The sequence below is a fragment of the Lepidochelys kempii genome, chromosome 2, assembly GCF_965140285.1.
Source record: "Lepidochelys kempii isolate rLepKem1 chromosome 2, rLepKem1.hap1, whole genome shotgun sequence".
Taxonomy (NCBI): domain Eukaryota; kingdom Metazoa; phylum Chordata; order Testudines; family Cheloniidae; genus Lepidochelys; species Lepidochelys kempii.
In genome coordinates this window covers 255,516,937-255,540,254 of record NC_136381.1, presented here as the reverse complement: position 1 = coordinate 255,540,254, position 23,318 = coordinate 255,516,937, and the positions used below count along the sequence as shown (strand labels likewise).

The following is a 23,318-nucleotide window of genomic DNA, read 5'->3' as shown; positions in this document are numbered from 1 at the left end:
CCCCTCACCCCCTCCTGCACCCCCACCCCCTGCCCCAGCCCAGAGCCTGCACCCAGCACCCAAACTCCATCCCAGAGCCTGCACCCCAGACCCCATCCAAACTTCCTCCCAGAGCCTAACCTCTCACCCCTTTTGTACCCAAACGCCCTCCCAGAGCCTGCACCCCAATCCTCTGCCCCAGCCCAAGGCCTACACCCCAGACCTCCTCCCCCCACACAAACTCCCTCCCAGAGCCTTAGGCAGGTGGGGGGCGGAGTTTGGGTGGGCGGAGTTTGGGGGGCAGGTTCTGGGCACCACCAAAATTTCTACAAACCTGCCATGCCTGCCTATTAAAACCTATCTATCATAAATACCAAGACCTATATTAAGATAACTATATATACACACAATTTGTTTTAAGCTTGCAGGAGAAACTACAAGCAGCCACACTCTTCCTCACAGCCTTGGGTGGGTGGTAAGGAGGAACTAAGGGTCAGCTGGCCCCAACATGCTGATCTTGAGTGCACATGCACCAAAGGTGGATTTTATATTTAGATATATATGAAACAAACACTAAGAACTTTCAGCTGGTGATTTTTAGAAGACTAAGTTGTAAATTATAAAGTTAATCAACTTATTTGATTTTCAATTTTTTGCTTGACTCCTTTATATCAGTATGAACTGATGTTAAAATATTGTATGACAATCATCTCCACACAACATCATTAAATGTTAGTTTACAATTCCTTTTCCAAGTTGCTATTTTTAAAAAGGTAACTAGCGCATGACTATAAAAATATATTTGAAACTGCTACCACAACTTGTTAACATAAATCTGGAAAAAGCAAGCAAGCAACCAACCAACTGCTACATTCCACAAAGTGTGTTTAAAACAGTAGGAGAGATTTTAAAAATCATAGGCAGTTGGAGAGTGTTTATATTTAGGAACAGTTCATTAAGTGGCATGAAGTTACCAAAGTCCTTCTCAAGCTCTCACACAACGATTAGCTCACAATGTGACTGTCAAAGCAGGATACTGTAATATTGATTGTGAAGCTGTCATTGGGAGAAGGTACAGTATATAACCCCACCAAGATCCAAACAAGTTAGTTTAAGATTTACTCATATAAAAGGTACTTGTGTTTAAAAAAAAAACAAAACAAAACCAAAAAACGACTTCTATGAAAGTCAGTCTGAAAACAGGACCTCTTTCACTAGAGTTTATTATTACCACCACCACCACCACCAATACAGACAGGATTATTATTTCAAGTGCAGAATAAACAGTGTGAGCAAATAGACTAACGCTAAATATTTCCTGTTTTCATTCAAGTATCTTAGTAAGAGACAGATTAAGAGATGAGTAACCAAAACACGATTTTCAGAGATTAAGTTTCCTTAAGAGGCATCAATGGATCTTAACAGAAGTGTTCTCACCCCTCCATGTTTCAATCTTGTGCTCCTCCAATTCATAGATCTGAACCTACAATGAAAACATGAAAGTCTATAATGCTTTAAACATTGTCCAATCACAACTAAAGAATGTTAGGTTTTAACAATAACTTTCAAATCTGAATTATCCCCTTCAGTCTCACTGCGGATTCACTACTGCACAAAGACAAAGTTGGTCCTAATTCTTGAAATACCCTGGCTCAGTGAAGAGCAACGCTTACTGGCACTAACACGCAGGGAACAAGAGCAACACTTCCCAGCACTAGGTTTAAAGACATAGACCAAGTGATTATAGCATCTTATAAAAAGAGTGCACAAGGCCCCCCCCCCCAATTAAAAAAAACCCTTTGAAGGTCACTTTTAAAGGAAAATTGATGAACGGTGTTTATCTGTATGAAGTCATTGAAAAGACCCAGTAATGAAGGATAAAAGTGTGAATTACAAAACTGAGATAAATGCTTTTTCCTCTTTTTGACAGTACTGACCCAGCAGTCTACTGAACTAACAAACAATTCCTTCTGGAGTGGACTTAACTGGGAGATGGGTGCTCAATGACTTAATTAGGCAGAAGGCTGACAAACTAATGAGAACAATGAACCCATGAGCTGGGAAAAGTTAGAAGATAGCAAGGAAGTGCAAGGGGGAGGCTAACAGGAGCCTGGGGATACTGGATCTTTCCCTCTCCCTCCACAGAAAGTGGGCTAAGGGGCAAGTTTATGTGCCCTTATATATTGCTGCACAAGGCTGTACTAATGAACTGGTGGAGGGGACCTAATAAACAAAACACTGGTGCTTATAACCTTAGAAAGCATTCTGCCTTTGTGTGTGGTGGTCCAAAAGGCAGAGAAGGTAGCCTTGTTACACCCTTAAAGGAATAACTGGGGACATGGCTGAATTTTTATTCTGTAAGACTTCATTTCCCCTTGTACAAGAGAAAGCATGAAGATAATGTTATGATTTTTTTCAACCACAGCTGGTGCTTTGTTCTCATTATTAAAACCTACTGAAGACCATATTTTTCCCCTCCCAAGCCTCTCTGTCACACTGCCCAATTTCTTGTTGCTCAGATGGCAACCTCCTGCAGCTCTGTCTCCAGACATCATTATATGACCTCCCCAAGGTTGTTAGGGGCTTTCTGCAATTCACTGACAGTTTCCTGAATATATTTTTAGCAGCTTTATATGAGAACTCATTATTGCTAACTGGTGATTACCACTTATAGAAAACCTTGTCTAGACATGTTAGTTTGCAGCTCAACCACAGCTACTGCCCTGGCTCTACTCTGGGCCAAGGCACCCCCACCTCTCTCATGAGTCATCTTCAGGTATTTCTGAGGCTTTAGTATTTAGATGCATTGGGCAAATTAGGATAGTTCATCTACTAAATTAAACCACTAAACTAATGGGGGCCACCCTCAAACATGATCATTCCTGCAATTGTCATCCCTTGAAATGTGCCAGAAGATGCTGAATAGTTGACACAGTCACCAGATTACCTGAAGGAACCATTTCTAGAAGCAATATAAAAGCAAGATATATATGTGAGTAAAACAAACTAGTTTTCAGGGTACTTGCAAACAGCAAAACAGGTGAGATATTTCAGCTTGATTCTGTCTAGCTTAGCTATCAGAAACCTTGTTAAAGGCTGATGAGATGAAGTTACACCTGTTATAATCACATTTTGAAGAGAATATTCCTAAAGGATTAAAACCTGGCTCAGGATTCAGAATATAGTTTGACTGTTGTTGATAGTTGCAGCAGATGGTTGTAATGCTTTCAGAAATTATAGGAATGTTTGTGGCAATGCAAAAGCCTTGAACTTTGTACAAATCCTTGGCAATGGTGTTTTGATGCCTTTATGCAAAATAGAAATGCACTTATTAGAGGTAAAAAACTCCCCAACTTTCCTCAAATGGTTTAAAGAGGTTATCCAATACTTGCACAGTGGCACATGTTGGGCTTCAAAGAAAATTCAAGTGGAATGTATGTAAATCACTTGTTGCATTAACACACAGGAGGAGAGGTTTTTATTGCCCTTAAAAATATACAAAATCACAATGATTGTAAGGTTTTCAAGCTTAATTCAAATCAGTGAAGTAACTCCAGCTTCACAAAATTAAGAGAATTCAGAGTATTTGAATTTAAATTTACAGTTACACTGGATTTGCATTCAGCTGCTACATAAAGAAAAATCATTAATTTAGGGGCAGATTCTTAACCACTTACTTATCTTGAGTCATACCTTGCTATATAAGTAGTCCCATTGACTTCAATGGGGTTAACTTGTGCAAATGCAACCCAGTAAGTTAAAGGGTTGCACAATCTGGTCCTAAGTGGTGTTATTAATTTTGCATGAATTTTAAAGACTGGTTTACAGTTATTTAAGAAAAATACCTTAAGATAATTTAATTTTTACTAGAACAGGAGCACCACAATAGTAAGATATACAGAGATTTTACAAATATTCCTGCTCATTTTGTAGGAAACTCTGTAGTAGCCATTTAGGATCAAATTCTGCCACCTTTACTCTGGTTGACTTGTCCCTTACTATGCAAGTAGTTCCATTTTAAATCTAGTCTATGGGACTACTTGTGGAATTAGGTGCTACATAATTTAAGAAAGGGGAGCAGAATTTGGCTCTGAGATAATATACTCTGTGCAAACAAACTGGTATTACCAAAAGCTGAGAATTAATATTACAATATGGAAACTACTACTTCTCAATGTACAGTCCCTCCAAATTGTTTTTCTAGTGTAAATCACCAAGAAAAATTCTAGTTGTCAGTTTCTTAAAATGGTGACGGTAGCTTGTGTCAAACTCCTTGCAGCCAATATAGTAAATAAAATGCCTTGTGTTAACTGCAAAATGGAAGTGGGTTGACCAGTTTTGCAAAACCTCCGACTTCAATTGTGATTTTACCCAATTATTCTGTTATTTTGTAACAATACAAAAATGTGGGAGTTATTTTTTTTTAAAGTAATCACGGATATGGGCAATTGGGACCTAGCAGCAGCAAGAAAATGGCAAGCACATGAGTGTATATGTAAACAAGATAGCGAATGAGAGTTTTAAAACATAGCTAGCTCCAGTAAAACTGAATGTCTGGAATTGATTGTTTCAAATTACTTTGGCTGAGTTCTATCACAAAACAGAACAGACAGCAGCACACATGTAACTCAGTTACCATGTTTACATGATAAATAATATACATTCAGCTGTATTAGTGACTTTTTCATTTATCTATGTCTCTTTACCAAGCAAACAGAAGCTCTCAGTGTATACACTCCTTTCAGTGTATTCTCTGAGCTGTACAAAATAGCTATGAGCTGAAGAGCATCTTGTGTATTGGCTATTCCTGGTCAGATCAATGTTCCATCTACTCCACTATCCGGTCTTCCAACAATGGCCAGCACCAGACACTTTAGGGGGAATGAACAGAACAGGGCAATTATCCAGTGATCCCTGCCCTGTTATCGACTCCCAGCATCTGGCAAAAGTTTAGGGACATCCAGAGCATAGGGATGTGTTCTGACCATCTTGCTGAACAGCCACTAAGAAACCTAACCTCCATGAACTTACCTAATTCTTTTTTGAAGCCAGTTATACTTCTGGCCTTCACAAAAGCCCTTGGCAACGAGTTCTACATGGTGACTGTCCCTTGTATGAAGAAGTACTGCCTTATGTGTTAGTTCAAAACCTGCTTCCTATTAATTTCATTAGGTGACCCCTAGTTCTTGTGTTATGTGAAGGGCTAAAGAACACTTATTAACTTTCTCCACATCATTCATGATTTTATAGACTTCCACCATATTCCCCTTTAGTTATCTCTTTTCCAAGATGAAGAGTCCCAATTTTTTGAATCACTCCTCATATGGAAGCTACTCCATACCCCTAATCATTTTTGTTGCCTTTCTCCATACTTTTTCAATACTAATATATTTTTGTGAGATGTGGCAACCAGAACTGCACACAGTACTCAAGGTGTGGGCATGGCCATGAATTTATATAGTGGCATTATAGTATTTACGGTCTTATTATTTATCCCTTTCCTAATGGTTCCTAATATTGTTAGCTATTTTGATTGTCACTGCTCACTGAGCAGATGTTTTCAGAGAAATATCCATTAGGATTTCAAGATGTCTTTCTTGAAAGGTAATGGCTAATTTAGACCCCATCATTTTGTATGTATAGTTGGGACTATGTTTTCCAATGTGCATTACACACTGAGAATCTATTGATAGAGATTCTCTAGGTTTTAGTCAGGAGGAGAGGATGGAAGAGGATAAAGTATGGGCCAGATCAGACGAGAAACATTCACATAAAAAAGAATCTGACACATCAGAAAAGGGCAGACAAAGAAACAGTGACAAGTTTTTAAAGTACTTGTACACAAATGCTAGAAGTCTAAATAATAAGGTGGGTGAACTAGAGTGCTTTGTGTTAAAGGAGGATATTGATATAATAGGCATAACAGAAATCTGGTGGAGTGAGGACAATCAATGGGACACAATCATTCCGGGGTACAAAACATATCGGAAGGACTGAACAGCTCATGTAGGGGGGAGGAAGGGGGTGCGCGCGGGAAGGGTGGCGCTATATGTGAAAGAAAATGTAGAATCAAATTAAGTAAAAATCTTAAATGAATCTACATGTTCCACAGATGGATAGTAATTCCATGCTCTAATAAGAATATAACAGTAGGGATCTATTATCGACCACCTGACCAGGACAGGGATAGTGACTATGAAATGCTAAGGGAGATTAGAGAGGCTACCAAAATAAAGAACTCAATAATAGTGGGGGATTTCAATTATCACCATATTGACTGGCTACATGTCACCTCAGGACGAAATGCAGAGACAAAATTTCTCGATACTTTAAATGACTGCTTCTTGAAGCAGCTGGTACAGGAACCCACAAGGGGAGAGGCAATTCTCGATTTAGTCCTGAGTGGAGTGCAGGATCTGGTCCAAGAGGTAACTGTAACAGGACCGCTTGGAAATAGTGACCATAATATAATAACATTTAACATTTCTGTGGTGGGGAAGAACACCTCAGCAGCTGTGGCATTTAATTTCAGAAAGGGGAACTATGCAAAAATGAGGAGGTTAGTTAAACAGAAATTAAAAGACACCATAATAGAGGCCCAACTTAAATGTATACTCCAAATTTAAAAAAAAAAAAACAGTAAAAACTAAAAAAGAACCACTGTGGCTTAACAACCATGTAAAAGAAGCAGTGAGAGATAAAAAGGCATCTTTTAAAAAGTGGAAGTCAAATCCTAGTGAGGTAAATAGAAAGGAGCATAAACACTACCAAATTAAGTGTAAAAATGTAGTAAGAAAAGCCAAAAAGGAGTTTGAAGAACAGCTAGCCAAAAACTCAAAAAGGTAATACAATATTTTTTATGTACAGCAGAAACAGGAAGCCTGCTAAACAACCAGTGGGGCTCCTGGATGATCATGATACAAAAGGAGCACTTAAAGACGATAAAGTCATTGCGGAGAAACTAAATGAATTCTTTGCTTCAGTCTTCACGGCTGAGGATGTTAGGGAGATTTCCAAACCTGAGCCGTCCTTTGTAGATGACAAATCTGAGGAACTGTCACAGATTGAAGTGTCGTTAGAGGAGGTTTTGGAATTAATTGATCAACTTAACAGTAACAAGTCACTGGGACCAGATGGCATTCACCCAGGAGTTCTGAAAGAACTCAAATATGAAATTGTGGAACTATGGTTTGTAACCTGTCCTTTAAATCAGCTTCTGTACCAAATGACTGGAAGATAGCTAATGTAACATCAATATTTTTAAAAGGTCTGTAGAAGTGATCCTGGCAATTACAGACCAGTAAGTCTAACGTCAGTACCAGGCAAATTAGTTGAAATAATAGTAAAGAATAAAATTGTCAGACACACAGAAGAACATAAATTGTTGGGGAAAAGTCAACATGGTTTCTGTAAAGGGAAATCATGTCTAACTAATCTGTTAAGAGTTCTTTGAAGGGGTCAAACATGTGGACAAGGGTGATCCAGTGGACATAGTGTATTTAGATTTCCAGAAAGCCTTTGACAAGGTCCCTCACCAAAGGCTGTTATGTAAATTAAGTTGTCATGGGATAAGAGGGAAGATCCTTTCATGGATTGAGAACAGGTTAAAAAGACAGGGAACAAAGGGTAGGAATAAATGGTAAATTTTCAGAATGGAGAGGGATAACTAGTGGTGTTCCCCAAGGGTCAGTCCTAGGACCAAACCTATTCTACTTATTCATAAATGATCTGGAGGAAGGGGTAAACAGTGAGGTGGCAAAGTTTGGAGACAAAACTAAACTGCTCAAGATAGTTAAGACCAAAGCAGACTGTGAAGAATTTCAAAAAGATTTCACAAAACTAAGTGATTGGGCAACAAAATGGCAAATGAAATTTAATGTGGATAAATGTAAAGTAATGCACATTGGAAAAAATAACCCCAACTATACATACAATATGATGGGGGCTAATTTAGCCACAGCTAATCAGGAAAGATCTTGGAGTCATCATGGATAGTTCTCTGAAGACGTCCACGCAGTGCACAGTGGCAGTCAAAAAAGCAAACACGATGTTAGGAATCATTAAAAAAGGGATAGAGAATAAGACGGAGAATATCTTATTGCCCTTATATAAATCCATGGTACGCCCACATCTTGAATACTGCATACGGATGTGGTCTCCTCATCTCAAAAAAGATATGCTGGCATTAGAAAAGGTTCAGAGAAGGGCAACTAAAACGATTAGGGGTTTGGAACAGATCCCATATGAGGAGAGATTAAAGAGGCTAGGAGTTTTCAGCTTGGAAAAAAAGGAGACTAAGGGGAGATATGATAGAGGTATATAAAATTATGAGTGGTATGGAGAAAGTGAATAAGGAAAAGTTATTTACTTGTTCCCATAATGTAAGAACTAGGGGCCACCAAATGAAATTAATGGGCAGCAGGTTTAAAACAAATAAAAGGAAGTTCTTCACTCAGTGCACAGTCAACCCGTGAAACTCCTTGCCTGAGGAGGTTGTGAAGGCTAGGACTATAACAGGGTTTAAAAGAGAACTAGATAAATTCATGGACGTTAAGTCCATTAATGGCTATTAGCCAGGATGGGTATGGAATGGTGTCCCTAGCCTCTGTTTGTCAGAGGGTGGAGACAGATGGCAGGAGAGAGATCACTTGATCATTACCTGTTAGGTTCACTCCCTCTGGGACACCTGGCATTGGCCACGGTCGGCAGACAGAATACTGGGCTGGACGGACCTTGATCTGACCCAGTATGGCCATTCTTATGTTCTTATGTATTTATCAACACTCAATTTCATTTGCCATTTTGTTGCCCAGTCACCTAGGTTTGTGAGATCCCTTTGTAACTCTTTCCAGTCAGCTTTGGACTTAACTATCTTGAATAATTTTGTATCGTCTGCAAACTTTGCCACCTCACTATTTACTCGTTTTTCCAGATCACTTATGAATACATTGAACAGCACTGGTCCCAGTACAGATCCTTGAGGGACCCTGCTATTTAGAAGTCACCTGTGAAAACTGAGGATTTATTCCTACCCTTTGGTTCCTATTTTTTAACCAGTTACTGATGGAGGAGATATCCTTCCCTCTTATCTCATGATGCCTACTTTTTATCTCATGATGCCTTTAATGAAGACCATGTCAAAGGCTTTCTGAAAGTCCAAGTACACTGTATCTACTGGATCACACTTAAACACATGCTTGTTGAGTCCCTCAAAGAATTCTAATAGATTGGTAAGGCATGAATTCCCTTTACAAAAGCAGTGTTGGCTCTTCCCCAACATATCATGTCCATCTATATGTCTGATAACTCTGTTCTTTACTAAAGTTTCAACTGATTTGCTTGGTACTGAAGTCAGACTTACTGGCCTGTGATTACCAGGATCACCTGGTAAAAAAATCCTTGTTACATTAGTTATCTGCCAGTCAACTGGTACAGAGGCTGATTTAAGCAACAGGTTACATACCACAATTAGTAGTTTTTCAATTTCATGAGTTCCTTCAGAACTTTTGGGTGACTACCATCTGGTCCTGGTGACTTATTACTGTTCAGTTTATCAATTTATTCCAAAACCTCCTCTACTGACGCCACAATCTGGGACAGTTCCTCAAATCTGTCACCTAAAAAGCATGGCTCAGGTTTGGGAATCGCCTTCAGATCTTCTGCAGTGAAGACTGATGCAAAGAATTCATTTAACTTTTATGCAACAACATTGTCTTTGAGTGCTGCTTTAGCACCTTGGTCATCCAGTGATGCACTATTGTTTGGCAGGCTTCTTGCTTATGATAAACTTAAAAAAATATTTGCAGAGAGTTTTTTTGTGTTATTTGCTAGTTGCTCTTCAAATTCTTTTTTGGCATGCTAACTATACTTTTACACTTGACTTGCCAGAGTTTATGTTCCTTTCTATTTTCCTCAGTAGGATCTGACTTCCAATTTTTAGAAGATGTCTTTTGGCCTTTAACTGCCTTTTACTCTATTGTTTAGCTATGGTAACTTTTTTTAGTCCTATTACTGCTTTTTTTATATGGGGTATACATATAGTTTGAGCCTCTATTACAGTACAGGTTGCAGGCCTTTCACTCTGTGACCGTTCCTTTTAATTTCCATTTCTAGCCTCCTCATTTGGGGAGCCTTCCCCTTTCTGAAGTTAAATGCTACTGTGGTGGGTTTCTCTGATACTCCCCTCTACAAGGATGTTACATTTATTTACATTATGGTCGCTATTATTGAGTGCTTCAGCTACATTCATCTCTTGGACCAAATCCTGTGTGCCACTTAGGACTAAATCAAGAATTGCCTCTCCCCTTGTGGGTTTTAGGACTAGCTGCTCCATGAAGCAGTCATTAATGGTGTCTAGAAATTTTCTCTCTGCATCCCATCCTGAGGTGACATGTTCCCAGTCAATATGGGGACAATTGAAATCCCCCATTCTTATTTGGGCTTCTTTTTTTGTAGCCTCTCTAATCTCCCTGAGCATTTTACAATCACCGTCACCATTCTGGTCAGGTGGTCAGTAGTATATTTCTACTGCTATACCCTTATTATTCAAGCGTGGAGTTTCTATCCATAGAGATTCTATGGTACTGTTTGATTCATTTTAAGATTTTTACCTTATTTGACTCTATGCTTTCTTTCACATATAATACAACTCTTCCACCAGTGTGACCTTTTCTGTCATTCCGAAATATTTTCTACTGTGGTATTACCAAATCCCATTGATTATAATTGTTCTACCAAATTTCTGTGATGCTTATTATACAAATATCCTCATTTTAATGCCAGGCACTCAAGTTCACCCATTTTAGTATTTAGACTTCTTGCATTTGTATATAAGCACTTACAAAATGTGTCCATATTTAGTTGTCTGCCTTCATGTGATGTAATGGAATGGGACTTTTCTTCATTTGACTGTTTCTCTTCAGTTCCTAACTATACTTTATCAACTTCTATCCTCTCCTCTTTACTAGACTAGGTAGATAGAATATCCTCTTTAATAAATCCTCTCCTAAGGGATGTTTCTGTCCGATCCATGTGCTCCTCTGCATCTGTCTACCTTCCCCCAGCCCTTAGTTTAAAAAGGGCTTAGAGGAGTCTTTAATTTTACATGCCAGCAATCTAGTTCCATTTTGGTTTCGATGGAGCCCATCCTTCCTGTGTAAGCTCCTCCTTTCCAAAAATTTTCCCCAGTTCCTAATAAACCTAATTCCCTGCTGCAAACACCATTGTCTCATCCACACATTGAGACCCTGCAGTTCTGCCTGTCTAAATGGCCCTAGGCATGGAACTACAAGTATTTCAGAGAATGCTGCCAGGGAGGCCCTGGACATCAATCTCTTACCTTGCAACCTAAAATTGGCCTCCAAGACTTCTCCTACCTTTCCCTATGGCACTGATACCTATGTATATCGTGATCACTGGCTTCTCTCCAGCATTACACATAAGTCTGTCTAGATGTCTCAAGAGGTCTGCAACCTTTGCATCTGGCAGGCAATTTACCATGTAGTTCTTCCAGTCACCACAAATTCAACTATCTATATTTCCAATAATTGAATCCTCCATTACTACTACCTATTTCTTCCTAACAGGGGTCCTTGCACCTTGAGAGGTATCCTTAGTATGAGAGGATACTATGACATCATCCGGAAGAAAGGTCCCAACCATGGGAGCATTTCCCTCCGCTCCAGCTTGATGTTCTCCTTCCCCAAGACTTTCATCCTCCTCAACAGCACAGAGACTGTCAGACTGGGGTGGGACCACTGGTACTGTGTCCCAGAAAGTCTTGTCTACGTACATCTGTCTCCCTTTGCTCTTCTAGCTCAGCCACTCTGGTCTCAAGAGCCTGTATCTGAGGGCTGCAATCTGCTTGCAACAAATGACTTCACCATTTAATTTTTTTTTTTTTTTTAAAGTGTAGGACAAATTTTGTAAGTAATTTATGGAACTAGTTTTTGCTTTTAGTTGATTCGCCCTATTAAAAAAACTCCCTGTAGGTTTTCCTTCCAGATTGAGGGAGACGCTGATCATGCCCAGTTATCTACAGTGGGTGGCTTATGTATAGGTCCCAGTTTTTAGTCCTTGCACGAGGGGATCCCACCCTTTGCAGGGCTTATGTCTCTGCTGATGGGGGATCAAAAGGGAAATAAATGTTCCAATGCACCCAAGAGTAAGTTCTTCCCAGGGCCAACTCAAAGGGGAAAAGGCCAGCAGTACTTTCTTACTTCAGGGCTATTTAAGTAGCAGTTTTCTAGAAGTCCTTCTGGCTGGGTAGCTGAACTGGGCTCGCTCTGTCAGGCTTAACCAAGCAGTTCATTGCATTCCCCAGAGGGTTGGGGGAGGAGATCTCCTAGATGGGAATTCCCGCTATGGCTTCAGGAGTTGCTACAGCCATTTTCTGCTCAGGGTGACCTCTCCCCCTAGCTAACCGCAGTTTCCTCCTCTTTAAAGCCCTCCTCCTACATGACATGATTGTCAGAGCTGGAGAGGCGGGGCGAGCCCTGCACACAGAGCCTCTCTTGCACCTTCCTCATCAGTGTGCGATCTATATATCTCCCTTTTTTTTGTCCACCTGAATAATGTTGTACGTGACTGAACATGTGCAAATCACATATTTTGAATCAAATGTACAATAAAACCCTAAAAAACTATCGTCAACTATATTTTAAGTACTTTTCACACTAAATCACTTTTACGTAGAATCACTATTTTACACTCTGTTTAACTAGACCTTTTACGGAAACAAAAAATCGTAGTAGTAGTATTATAATAATAGTGCCTAAAAAAGATTCTGTATCTAGATCCAGCCAAGATGATGGCCCCACTGTGGCAGGCACTAAACACACACATAATACAAGACAGTCCATGCCTTGAAGAGTATAATTAGAAAAGACAAATAGGAAAGAAATGTTACCCACCTTTACAGATGGGAAACTGAGGCAGAGAGGGGCTAAGTAATTTGCCAAAGATCACAGCAAGTCTGTGGCAGAGCTGGAAATTTAACCAGAGTCCCAGTCCAGTGCTTTGACCAGAAAGCCATCCTTTCCTCTCAAAAGCACAATAAAGCATTTCTATAGCAAGTTAAGCTTCTAAAGGTTGTACAAATATTAAATCAATTTTCAATGCTTTTGATTTGCATTTATACATGCTATGGTTGTTAATGATACAATTAAAGTCTGATATGGTACTTACCATTGGAGACTTATAGTATCTATGCAGTATATTAATGAAATCTGTAATTGTTAACATTCCTGTAACAAGTGGAAAAAATATAAGAGCATTTAGAAAAGGCATCTTAAAATGATCTTAACTATGTTTTCATGTTTTTTAAAATATTTACTTCTAAATTGGTGTAGTTCACATTGTCAATTAATTGAACACAACATTTTAAGAGTTTTATAAATGGCCAATAATTTCAAAAGCGTGCATACTAAATTCTCCAAGTTAGCACTGACACAATGGACTATAACAGAAAGAACAGACTCTGTACTGGTAGAAGTTGGAACCAAACTCCTGGATCTGGATATTGCATCTGGCCGTTTTATCTAACAATTTTAGTCAAACAAACCCTGAACTAGGATTGCCTCCCTGCCTACATTTTTTTTTTTTTTTTGGATGGGGATGCAGGGGAGGATAAAGGGTTTCAAAACCCAATTATGCAGTTTGGGACTCAGGTCCACCACTAGTCTCTTTTGTGAGTCAAACATTCACTTAAAGAAAATACAAGCAATAGACAGATTCATAGATATTAAGACCGGAAGAGATGGTCATCCAGTCTGACCTCCTGTATAACACAGGCCAAAGAATGTCACTCAGTAATTGCTGCAGCAAGATCAAAACTTCCGTTCGAACTGGAGCACATGTTCTGGAAAGCTATCCAGTTATAACTTAAAAGATTAAGTGACAGTTCATCATATCCTTAGGTGTATATAGGATAATGCAATTTCCGTCAGTAATACCAAGTTATCAAAAACTTTAATTTTACTGAAGTCCTACAAACTGAACAAATATCATTCCACCTAACGGATTACTACTCCTACAGCTGAACTTCTGAAAGACATATGAACAAGCATTCAGAGGAAAAATGTCAATTTCTAGAGGTCAACTTTAATTGACCAGAAATCTGAGATGAGCAGAAATCAAAACTCAGCATTGATCAAGGCACACAGTCCTTCATAAAATTACTAGTGCTTCCCATGGCTTTGAAATATTAAGTTCTTTATAATTTATTTCCAAGAATCTCTCAATCTACATGCCAGGTTACACAAAGTATTTATAACGGTCACTATGATCCTGTTTTTCAAATGTGATAGTGACATAATGCTATATTCCAAAATTAGAGAAGTGTTAAAGAAAGCTGCTAAGGCTTCTAATTAGCAATATAAGGAGCCAAATGCATTTCTAGCCCTCTCAGGAAGTACTTAAGTTATAGCATTCTGTATTTAATGCTTTTTTGCTCTGCAGTCCATACAGAACAGAGTTTGAGATGTACATGTAGTCTGAACAGCTTACTGGGATAGTAAAATAAGACCGTGAAAGAAATTAATTTACACCATAAAAAGACACAATCCAATTTTTTCCCTTTAAAGAGACCTTTCAGGCCTTCTTTATTCACCACAAAGCAACACAAGAACATAAATCCAGTTTGTTTCTTCACATGTTACCTGTAATACACAAATTTGGGAGTTTTACTTTATCTATAGTAGACTCTGAAGCAAATAAGTAGTTGGGCTCGATGCTACATTGTTTTCTACGTACATCAAAGCCTTGGAGGAGAGTATCACCATGTTACTGTGCAGTCACACATGCATACTGGCAAGTGAGGACAGTGAAGAAGGTAACCATTCTGGTGGTAGCCCATTCTTTTTGGCTAGCCCAGCTGTATGTATAGTAAACACTGCTTCCAATTTGAAGAGTATTTTCATTGGGCTAGTTGGCCTTTACGTATATTAGTTAAGAGTGGAAAAGAAAATCTTTAAAAGTTGACGAAACACTACTCCTTCAGAATGGATAACTAGCATTACCCAGGCTACATCTCTTGAGATGATTTATACAATAAACTGACAAGTAAGATTTTTAAAGCTTAATTTTTGCTGAGAATATTTATATATTTAAAATGTAAATGAAAGGGATTTGAAAGATGCCCTGAAAACCAGCTAGATTTTTAGGCTGGCATTTTCAGAAGACCCTAAGGGAATTAGGTGTCCAATTCCCACTTAAATCCATTGGCAGTTGGGTGCCTAACTCCCTTAGGTGCCTCTGAAAGTCCCTGCCTCAGTATTCTGCCTCTGAGGTCTCATGCTACACCCTCCAATTCCCAACCCCTGAAATGGTAAACATAAAATGGTAAACATAAAATGGTAAACATTTGGAGGGGGGAGGGATAGCTCAGTGGTTTGAGCATTGGCCTGCTAAACCCAGGATTGTGAGTTCAATCCTTGAGGGGGCCATTTAGGGATCTGGGGAAAAAATTGGGGATTGGTCCTGCTTTGAGCAGGGGGTTGGACTAGATGACCTCCTGAGGTCCCTTCCAACTCTGATATTCTATGATTCTATGAAAATAAAGCAACCAACCACCTGGGGCCCCACATCTCACTGGACAGGCTCGCCTAGTATTTCCAAACCCAAGTGTTCTAAAAAGTCATGAGTCAGGCCCATCAAAATCGTGAAATTTCAAAAAGTGTGTGTTCTGGTTTTTGAGCTCTTGTGGTTCATGTCTTCAAGTTCTTGTCTGCAACCCATGAGATCTGGAACGTTACTTTCATTTTTAAATGAAAGTGGACACATTCTCATGTAACTAACCTGAGTTCAGCAGCTGAAGTTCTAAGAAAAAAACCACCACGTATTGAGAGAGACTCATGATAAAGTCATAGGAATTAGCAACACTTCAGCCTTCGCTGGAGGAGTAAGAAAACTCACCAGATGCATTTCCAGGATATACAACACAACCCAGCTAGCATTGGCTCCTTTCTCTACCACAACCCCACAATAACTCCCTGCTGAAAAACACCAGCTTTCCTTACCTACAAAACTCTGTTTTTTACTCTCCCACAGTGGAGCTGCTCGAACACCATTTGCCACCAAGGCAAAGAAAGCCTTCTTCACCTGCCAGAAGAAAAAGCAACCAAACAAAACCTTATTGACATTACACTGTCATATTAGAAGAAACCAACAGGGTAATATACGTAGAATCACTAATAAAAATGCAGTTAGTCAGTGGATAGTTTTTGTTTAAAAATAAAATACATTTTTTAAAAATAGTTAAATGCTGACCAAAAACAAGATAAAATCTTTATCTTATGCTTGTGTGTCTTTTACATTAGTCTCTCTGATAATTAGGTACAGCTGGAAAAGTATGCCCACACTTTACCTTAAATTTGCTTCTTTCATCAGTTTTATGTCACACACTTAAGGTGATGCACAAATAGAATGGACTAAAAAAAAAAAAAAAAAAAAAAAAAGAGACCATCTGTGATAATGTAAGAGAGCTCTCAGACTACCAACTCAAGAATATAGTTTGACAGAGATTGTAACGTAATGTCTTTAGAAAGACGATACTGAGTCACCTGAACAGTAGTCAGTTGAACTTTCTTAGCAACATTTGCATGAGAAAAGGTAGAAACTGAACAGAAGTGTCATTTCCACTCCTATTCCTGTCAGCTTTTGAGCTGCTGAATGATTATGCAAGTTTCTTAAAACAAAAACAAAACAAAAAAAACCCCTCATCTTAATCTGATTAAGTTGTCCAACAAGTTAGTGAATTTTACTAAGAGATAAGCATGGGGCACATATTCTCCCTCCTACTTAAAATAATTTTCTTATCTCCGTTTCAAAAATCACAGGTTATAAATGTGGTCTTTAAAATAAAAATAATCCTATGAAATTTGTGAACATGGATTACACGCATCAGATGGTTGCATTTTTTAAAAAGTTCTTGAATGTTAGATAAAATCTTTCACGAGCACTATCTGATAAAGACAACAGATGAGAAATTCCTCCCTCCTCAATAGAAGCATTCTTTGAGGGCAAGAAACAGTCATCCCTTCAGAGAAGGGCCAACAAAAATCAGAAGAACCAAGTTTGATAAGTATTAGAAGGTGTAAACAAATAAGTCCTTGTGGAGAACACAGAGCAGAGAAACCAGCTCATGTACACACACGAAGCTGGAGAAAGGGAAAATTCGGTCTTATCTGTGAATTTTCATTGAAGGACACTCCATGTCAGAGTCCTCAAAGTGGGGCATTCTCTAGAGGCAGACTAGATCTTTGTTCTGAGTCTGGGTTCAGGATCATCCCTCAGGAATAACTCTTCAGGAGGACAGCTTCCAAAGCTGAAAAATACTAACTATAAGAGTGCTATTTAATTCAAATCATTTGAAGCAGAGCCTTGAAATGAAATTTAGGAGCTTCCTGGAGGAACACCCTCCTTCCCTTTCAAACCACTTAACAAGTGAGCAATAATCAGAAAAAACAACCCTATGCAATCCCTACATGGGTCAAACTATCTGACATGGAGTCCTAGAATGAATGTTCATAGGTAAGGCAGAATTCTCACTTTCTCAATCCCCTCCATGCAGTGCAATGCAGAAAGCAGTAAGTCATCCCCACCATCGCCAGGAAGGGACGATTCAACCATGTACAGTAAAAGCTTTGTTATCCAGCATGTTGGATAAATGGGAAGTGCAGGTAAGTCAAAAATTCCGGTTAACTAAGAGGGAGGGAGTTTGGATGTGGGAGGGGCTCAGGGCAGTGGGCTGAGGCATAGGAGGGGCTTTGTGGTGCCGGATCCAGGCAGGGCCCACCTTGGGAGGCTCCCTGAAAGAGGCAACATGTCCCTGTTGCTCCAAGGCGGCGGTGCAGCCAGACAGCTCTGCATGCTGCCTCCGCCCGCAGGTGCCACCCCTGCTGCTCTCATTGGCCACGGTACCTGGCCAATGGGAGCTACGGAGCCAGTGCTCGGGGCGGGGGCAATGCATGGAGCCTCCGGGGCTGTTCCTCAGCCTAGGAGCAGCAGGGACATGTCATAGAATCATAGAATCCTAGAATATCAGGGTTGGAAGGGACCTCAGGAGGTCATCTAGTCCAACCCCCTGCTCAAAGCAGGGCCAATCCCCCAATTTTTGCCGCTGATCCCTAAATGGCCCCCTCAAGGATGGAACTCACAACCCTGGGTTTAGCAGGGAGCTATCCCTCCCCCTTGCTTCCACTATTGTCACTGCTTCCAGGGAGCCACACAGAGCCAGGCAGGGAGCCTGCCAGCCCTGTGCCAACTAGACTTTTAATGGATATCAGAAATGCTGGTTTCTAGAGCTTTCTGATTGGTAAGTGCCAAATAACACAGCTTTTACTATATTATTGAAAAGGAATTTAAGGACTACTGAGGCATCCTGTTCCTTAAGGCCCTTCTCTACCAAACCTGCATCACTGGAATTGAGGATGTTGACTCTATAGTGTATGAGACAGTATGGATGGAAGGCCCTATAATAGCTTTGCAGACCACCTCAGCTTGAGAGAGGGCTCCTGCACTTTAGAGGATCTAGAGGGGAGACTGTCTCATAATAGATTTTAAGGCTTTATGTTGCCTTTTTAAGAGCTGATTTGAGCAATATCCCTCACCAGTACTGGGCCAAACCCCGTTTGAGGGGCAAAAGTGATTTACCAGGGAGACTGAGAAAAGACCATCTGCAGGCACGTCTCCCTGAGTAAATAGATAATTTATGTTTTCCTGTGGGACCCCAGGGGCTGAAAGGGGAGAGGAGATAGGCCCATCACCCAAGTAAAGGAATTTGACTCACTTCATCCAGTGCTCACAGATGCTGGGTCCAGGCTAAGGGGGCCAACTTCACTGAATGAGGAATGAGCCAAAGCCACCAGAGAAAAGTGACTCCAAGAGGTCACAGGAGTTGGCACCTTTCATGGCAGTCAAAGCCTTGCCAGTTTGGAAAGGGGGAATGCTTTGTGGCCTTCTCAGACATCCCAACATATATCTTGCCTATTTGCTGGCCAGGAGTGGGAATTTCTTCCTGAGGGTTGCTTTGGGAGGTTGGAGAGCTCTTACCTTCCCCTGAGTCTAAGGAGGCGCCAAACAAAAAACAAACAAACAACACTTTCCTGCTTTCTCTGCAAGCTCTGCTCCAAAGGAGACCTGAAATCTGTCTTGTGTGCCACGTAGAGGCAGAAAATTCTGGTGAGTTCTTCTTGAGGAAGTGATCCTAAACCTAGGCTCAGACCAAAGATCCAGTCTGCCCCAATTGCTATGAAGATGCGGAATGACTCCATGTGAAGACTGTCTGACATGGAGGGGACTGAGTGATACGTTTGTCTGCTGACCAGATAAAGTTCAAGCAGCAGGACTACAAGCTCCTACATTGTTCAAACCTGTGTTTATGCTCATACAATCTATGGCCTCTGCAGAAACTGTCCTACGGGTGCCAATTCATGCCAGTTATAGAGGTCTGTGATATTCCTACCAACATACAATGAACTGCAAACAGATAAGCTCATTTGAAACTCTGATCACCATCAAAAGTTGCCAACAGATACCAGAGTTAGTTCTTATTAGTATAGGGCAAGAACGATGGTATCTTAGTTATTTGTGTGCAGTAACTGCTGGCAAAATCCAACTTTTTTAAACCACTTATTTTGGTCCACTACCAACCTGGCCCATATTTAACCAAGGGATAAAGAGGTGACAGGAGCCCTTTAGTTAGTCATTCAATTATCCAGAAGTTCCCTCGCCCCCTCCATATTCTGTTGATCCTTACAGGTGGTTTTGTTTATATAATACCAGTCACCATAATGATTTTGTATGTCCTGTACTTATAATAGTGACCACATTCCAAAATTTCACTTCAAGAACTTGAGCAAAAGTTGGGCAAAAAAAGTTTAAGATAATTTTAGAAAAGCACAATAACTTTAATGGGTTAGATTGTGTCTTTTAATCACAGACCGTAGCAAAAGGCTGCGCACAGTTGTATAGCCTCACGGGACAATGCCTCTCAGAACTCCAGGGCACGCAGAGGCTGTGAATGTGCTAGTACACGAATATATAGTGCAAACTGCTGGCTGGTACAATAGGTACATATTTGCCCTTTCCCATCCTCTGGGGTACTGAGCATTCTGTACTGTCAAAGAGTGCTGGGGCTGTTATTCCATCTGGTCCACACGCAGGGCAGGGAAGTAGTGAGTAAGGGGCAAAATCTAGCCTTAAATAACCATGTACGTACATTTTTTTTTTTTAAATACACCCGCCCCCTCCATAAGCTGACAGCATGCTAAGTGAATGGTTCTAACAGGAAATGTAAGTAAACTGCTCACTCCAATATGGGAAAAAATATGGGTCAATGGTAAAGAAAATGTTTATGAAGCAGAGAAATGAACAGATCAGAGTTCTCCAACAAAGGAAACAGCAGCAGCAAAAATCTACAGTGTAAAATAGCTTTTTTTGTGATGCCAACCCTGCTGAAGACAAGTAAACCAACTGGTAGAACTGGAATAGAGCACTATAATTCGTTGAAATTTAAACCCATAGATATTACATGAAGTTACTCAAACTTCTATCCATATCCTTTTCCTTGAGGAAATTCTCCTCAGAGTTGGTGCCTCTGTGATTTAAATACTCAGGCAGAGAAAGAAACTAGTTTGTGCCCGTTAATCTGCACTTATAGTTGTGAGAGGACTCACTGGGTCTCTCTGCTAAGCAATAAACGAAGGAAAGCTTTTCATGTTTACAATGCCAAAGGGCAAAGGGGTGGGGAAGAAGGAATGGAGGATAAGAATTTGTTGTCAATGCCCTTCCGAGCCGTCACGGGGCTGTTTATGCCGACATTTTGTTTTCTGTTTTGCTTGTAGCATAGCACAAAGTGGGTCTCTCAAGTTTCTCAAATTTTTACTGATGTGCTTTGTTAATAACCTTAAGTTTAGATTAAGAAAGATGGTAACAGGGTAACAAGCCTTCTGGATGCAGGGGAAGCAAATGTGATAAATCTCTACTTTAGTAAGGCTTCTGATGCGGTCTCACATGACTTTCTCATAAGTGAACTAGAGAAATATAGCCTAGATGAACCAACGACAAAGTGGATAATCACCTTGTTGATATACCAACCTCAGACAGTAGTTATCAATGGTACACAGTCAAGGTAGAAGGGCATATCAAGTGGGGTCCCAAGGGATCTGTTCTAGGTCTGGTTCTATTCAATATCTTCATAAATTATGTAGATAAAAGCACAGAAAGTACACTTCAAGTTTGTTGAGGATACCAAACTGGAAGGGGTTATAAGTGCTTTCAAGGACAGGATTAGAATTCAAAATGAGCTTGACAAACTGGAGAAATGGTCTGAAACAAACAGGATGAAATTCAATAATGACAAATGCAAAGTACACCACTTAGGAAGGAATAATCAATTGCACAAATACAAAATGGGAAATGACTGCCTAGGAAGGAGTACTGCAGAAAAGGATCTGGGGGTTATAATGGATCACAAAAGTAAATAAAAGTCAACAATGTAATACTACTGCAAAAAAACTGAACTTCATTCTAGGGCAGGGGTTCTCAAACTTCATTGCACGGTGACCCCCTTCTGATAACAAAATTTACTACACGACCCCATGAGGGGGAACAAAGCATGAGCTTGCCTGAGCGGTGGGACCAAAGTCAAAGCCTGAGCCCCACTGCCCCAGGCTGGGGGGACAAAGCTTCAAGGGCTTTTGCCCCAGGCAGGGAGCCTATTACCTGAGCCCTGCCACCCAGGCTGAAGCCCTTTGACCCTGGGATGGTGGAGCTCGGGCTTCAACCCCGCGTGGTGGAGCTTGGGTTTTGGCTTTGGCCCTGGGCCCCAGCAAGTCTAAGCCAGCCCTGGTGACCCCATTAAAATGGGGTTGCAACCCACTTTGGGGTCCTGACCCACAGTTTGAGAACCACTGTTCTAGGGTGTATTAACAGGAGTATTGTAAACAAGATTTGAGAAGAAGAAGAGTGCAAACAAAAATTGGAGAGGTTAATGAAATAAACCAAAGAGGGCATGGGGCACAATAGGCAGTGTTGTGTGGGCACCAGCTTCTCTGGCTGCACTGAGTGAGAGGCAGCTGTCTGAGGAGATGCAGTGAATAGGAGATTAAACAAAATGGTGGGGAGGAATCACAAGCCCTGGGAGAGCACAGGTAGACAGGGCAAGCAAGGCTGGGTAGGACAGGAAACAAACAGCAAAAGCAGGGCTGGGGCTGAGTAAGAGAGTACCAAACAATGCAGGGGAAGCAGCTGGACAGGGCAGGTAACAGGAGTATGAAGGGAGTGCCCTGGGAGGGACAGGGGAAACAGGTTACAAATCATACTCTTGGGGGAAGAGTTCTGTACATGCACACAATTTATGTGCCACAATGATTTTTTTTCTCCACACACTATAGATTCTGCAGGAGAGGTGCTGCAGTTACACCTTTTGCCCACCAAGGGCTGCTGTGGTGCCAAAAGAGAGGGCAGTCAGCCAGCAGAGAGGCTGCGTTCCTCACAGCAGAACCAGGTGAAGAGGCATGGGACGGACAGATTGGAGTGTGGACACAGGAGCTGGGAGGGGCAGCACTGAGCCAGGGGCTGAATGGGAGTAAGGGTGCAGGGTCACATGGAGACAGGGGAGATATGCCTGACTGAATGGGAGAGTCCAGGGGTCAGCCAGGGTCTGCATGCGGGAGGTTCCCCAACTCCCTAACAATCCCTCCCCTCCCTGTTCACTCCCAGGCTCCTTCCCAGCAGTTACATCCCTCTCCCTCAGTTCCTCTGTTACCCTTGACTCCCCCAAGCTTTCACTCCTCCTGAGGGGTGCAGGAAATATATTTATGTATTGGAGCCTAGTAAGGAATCTGTCAAAAAAGCCATTTTCTGAATTTTATTTTGTTGTCTGTATTGTTACAGACATGCTTGCTGACAGGTATTTTGAAATAAGTTCCCAAAATAATTGAAACTGGCATGATATAGTGTGTTATTCTGACAAATAAAATAATTTTAAAATACTGTGTGCAGAATTTATTTTTTGGTACAGAATTCCCCCAAGAGTAAAATTCCCCCAGGTGGGGAGGAGGGAGCCAACTGGACAAGCTGAGGAAGGTGGAGAAGGCCTACCAGCCCTCTGCAAGGAAAGTCTAAGGTGCATGCGCACCCACATGTGCTTGCAACAGACTCTCTGCTGCAGCAATCCCAGGGGAGGCTGGTGGAGGCTGCAGGCAGGCAAGCAGATGGCAGTCAGCAGGAGCAGCAGTGTGGGAGGGCTCCAAGATGTTCCCCACTCCCTAGCAGCAACAGCCTCCTTCAGCAGCAATGACAAGTTCTGCCCAGAGTCATAGGATGTAGTAGGAATG

At 40.9% G+C, this 23,318-nt stretch overlaps 1 protein-coding gene across 16 annotated transcripts in view; it reads right to left on the bottom strand.

The window, feature by feature from the left end:
• PRKAG2 (protein kinase AMP-activated non-catalytic subunit gamma 2) overlaps positions 1–23,318 on the bottom strand; it is a 379,638-nt gene that overhangs the window by 28,966 nt on the left and 327,354 nt on the right. For all 16 annotated transcript variants that reach the window (XR_012157633.2, XR_012157635.2, XR_012157636.2 and 13 more), the window contains 3 exons: positions 15,996–16,077; positions 13,165–13,223; positions 1,417–1,462 (listed from right to left, as the gene is read on the bottom strand). Coding sequence is in view for 12 of the 16 variants with exons in the window: in XM_073334621.2 (XP_073190722.1) it covers positions 1,417–1,462; positions 13,165–13,223; positions 15,996–16,077 (187 nt within the window). In the remaining 4 variants the exon portion in view is untranslated. The remainder of the gene's footprint in view (positions 1–1,416; positions 1,463–13,164; positions 13,224–15,995; positions 16,078–23,318) is intronic.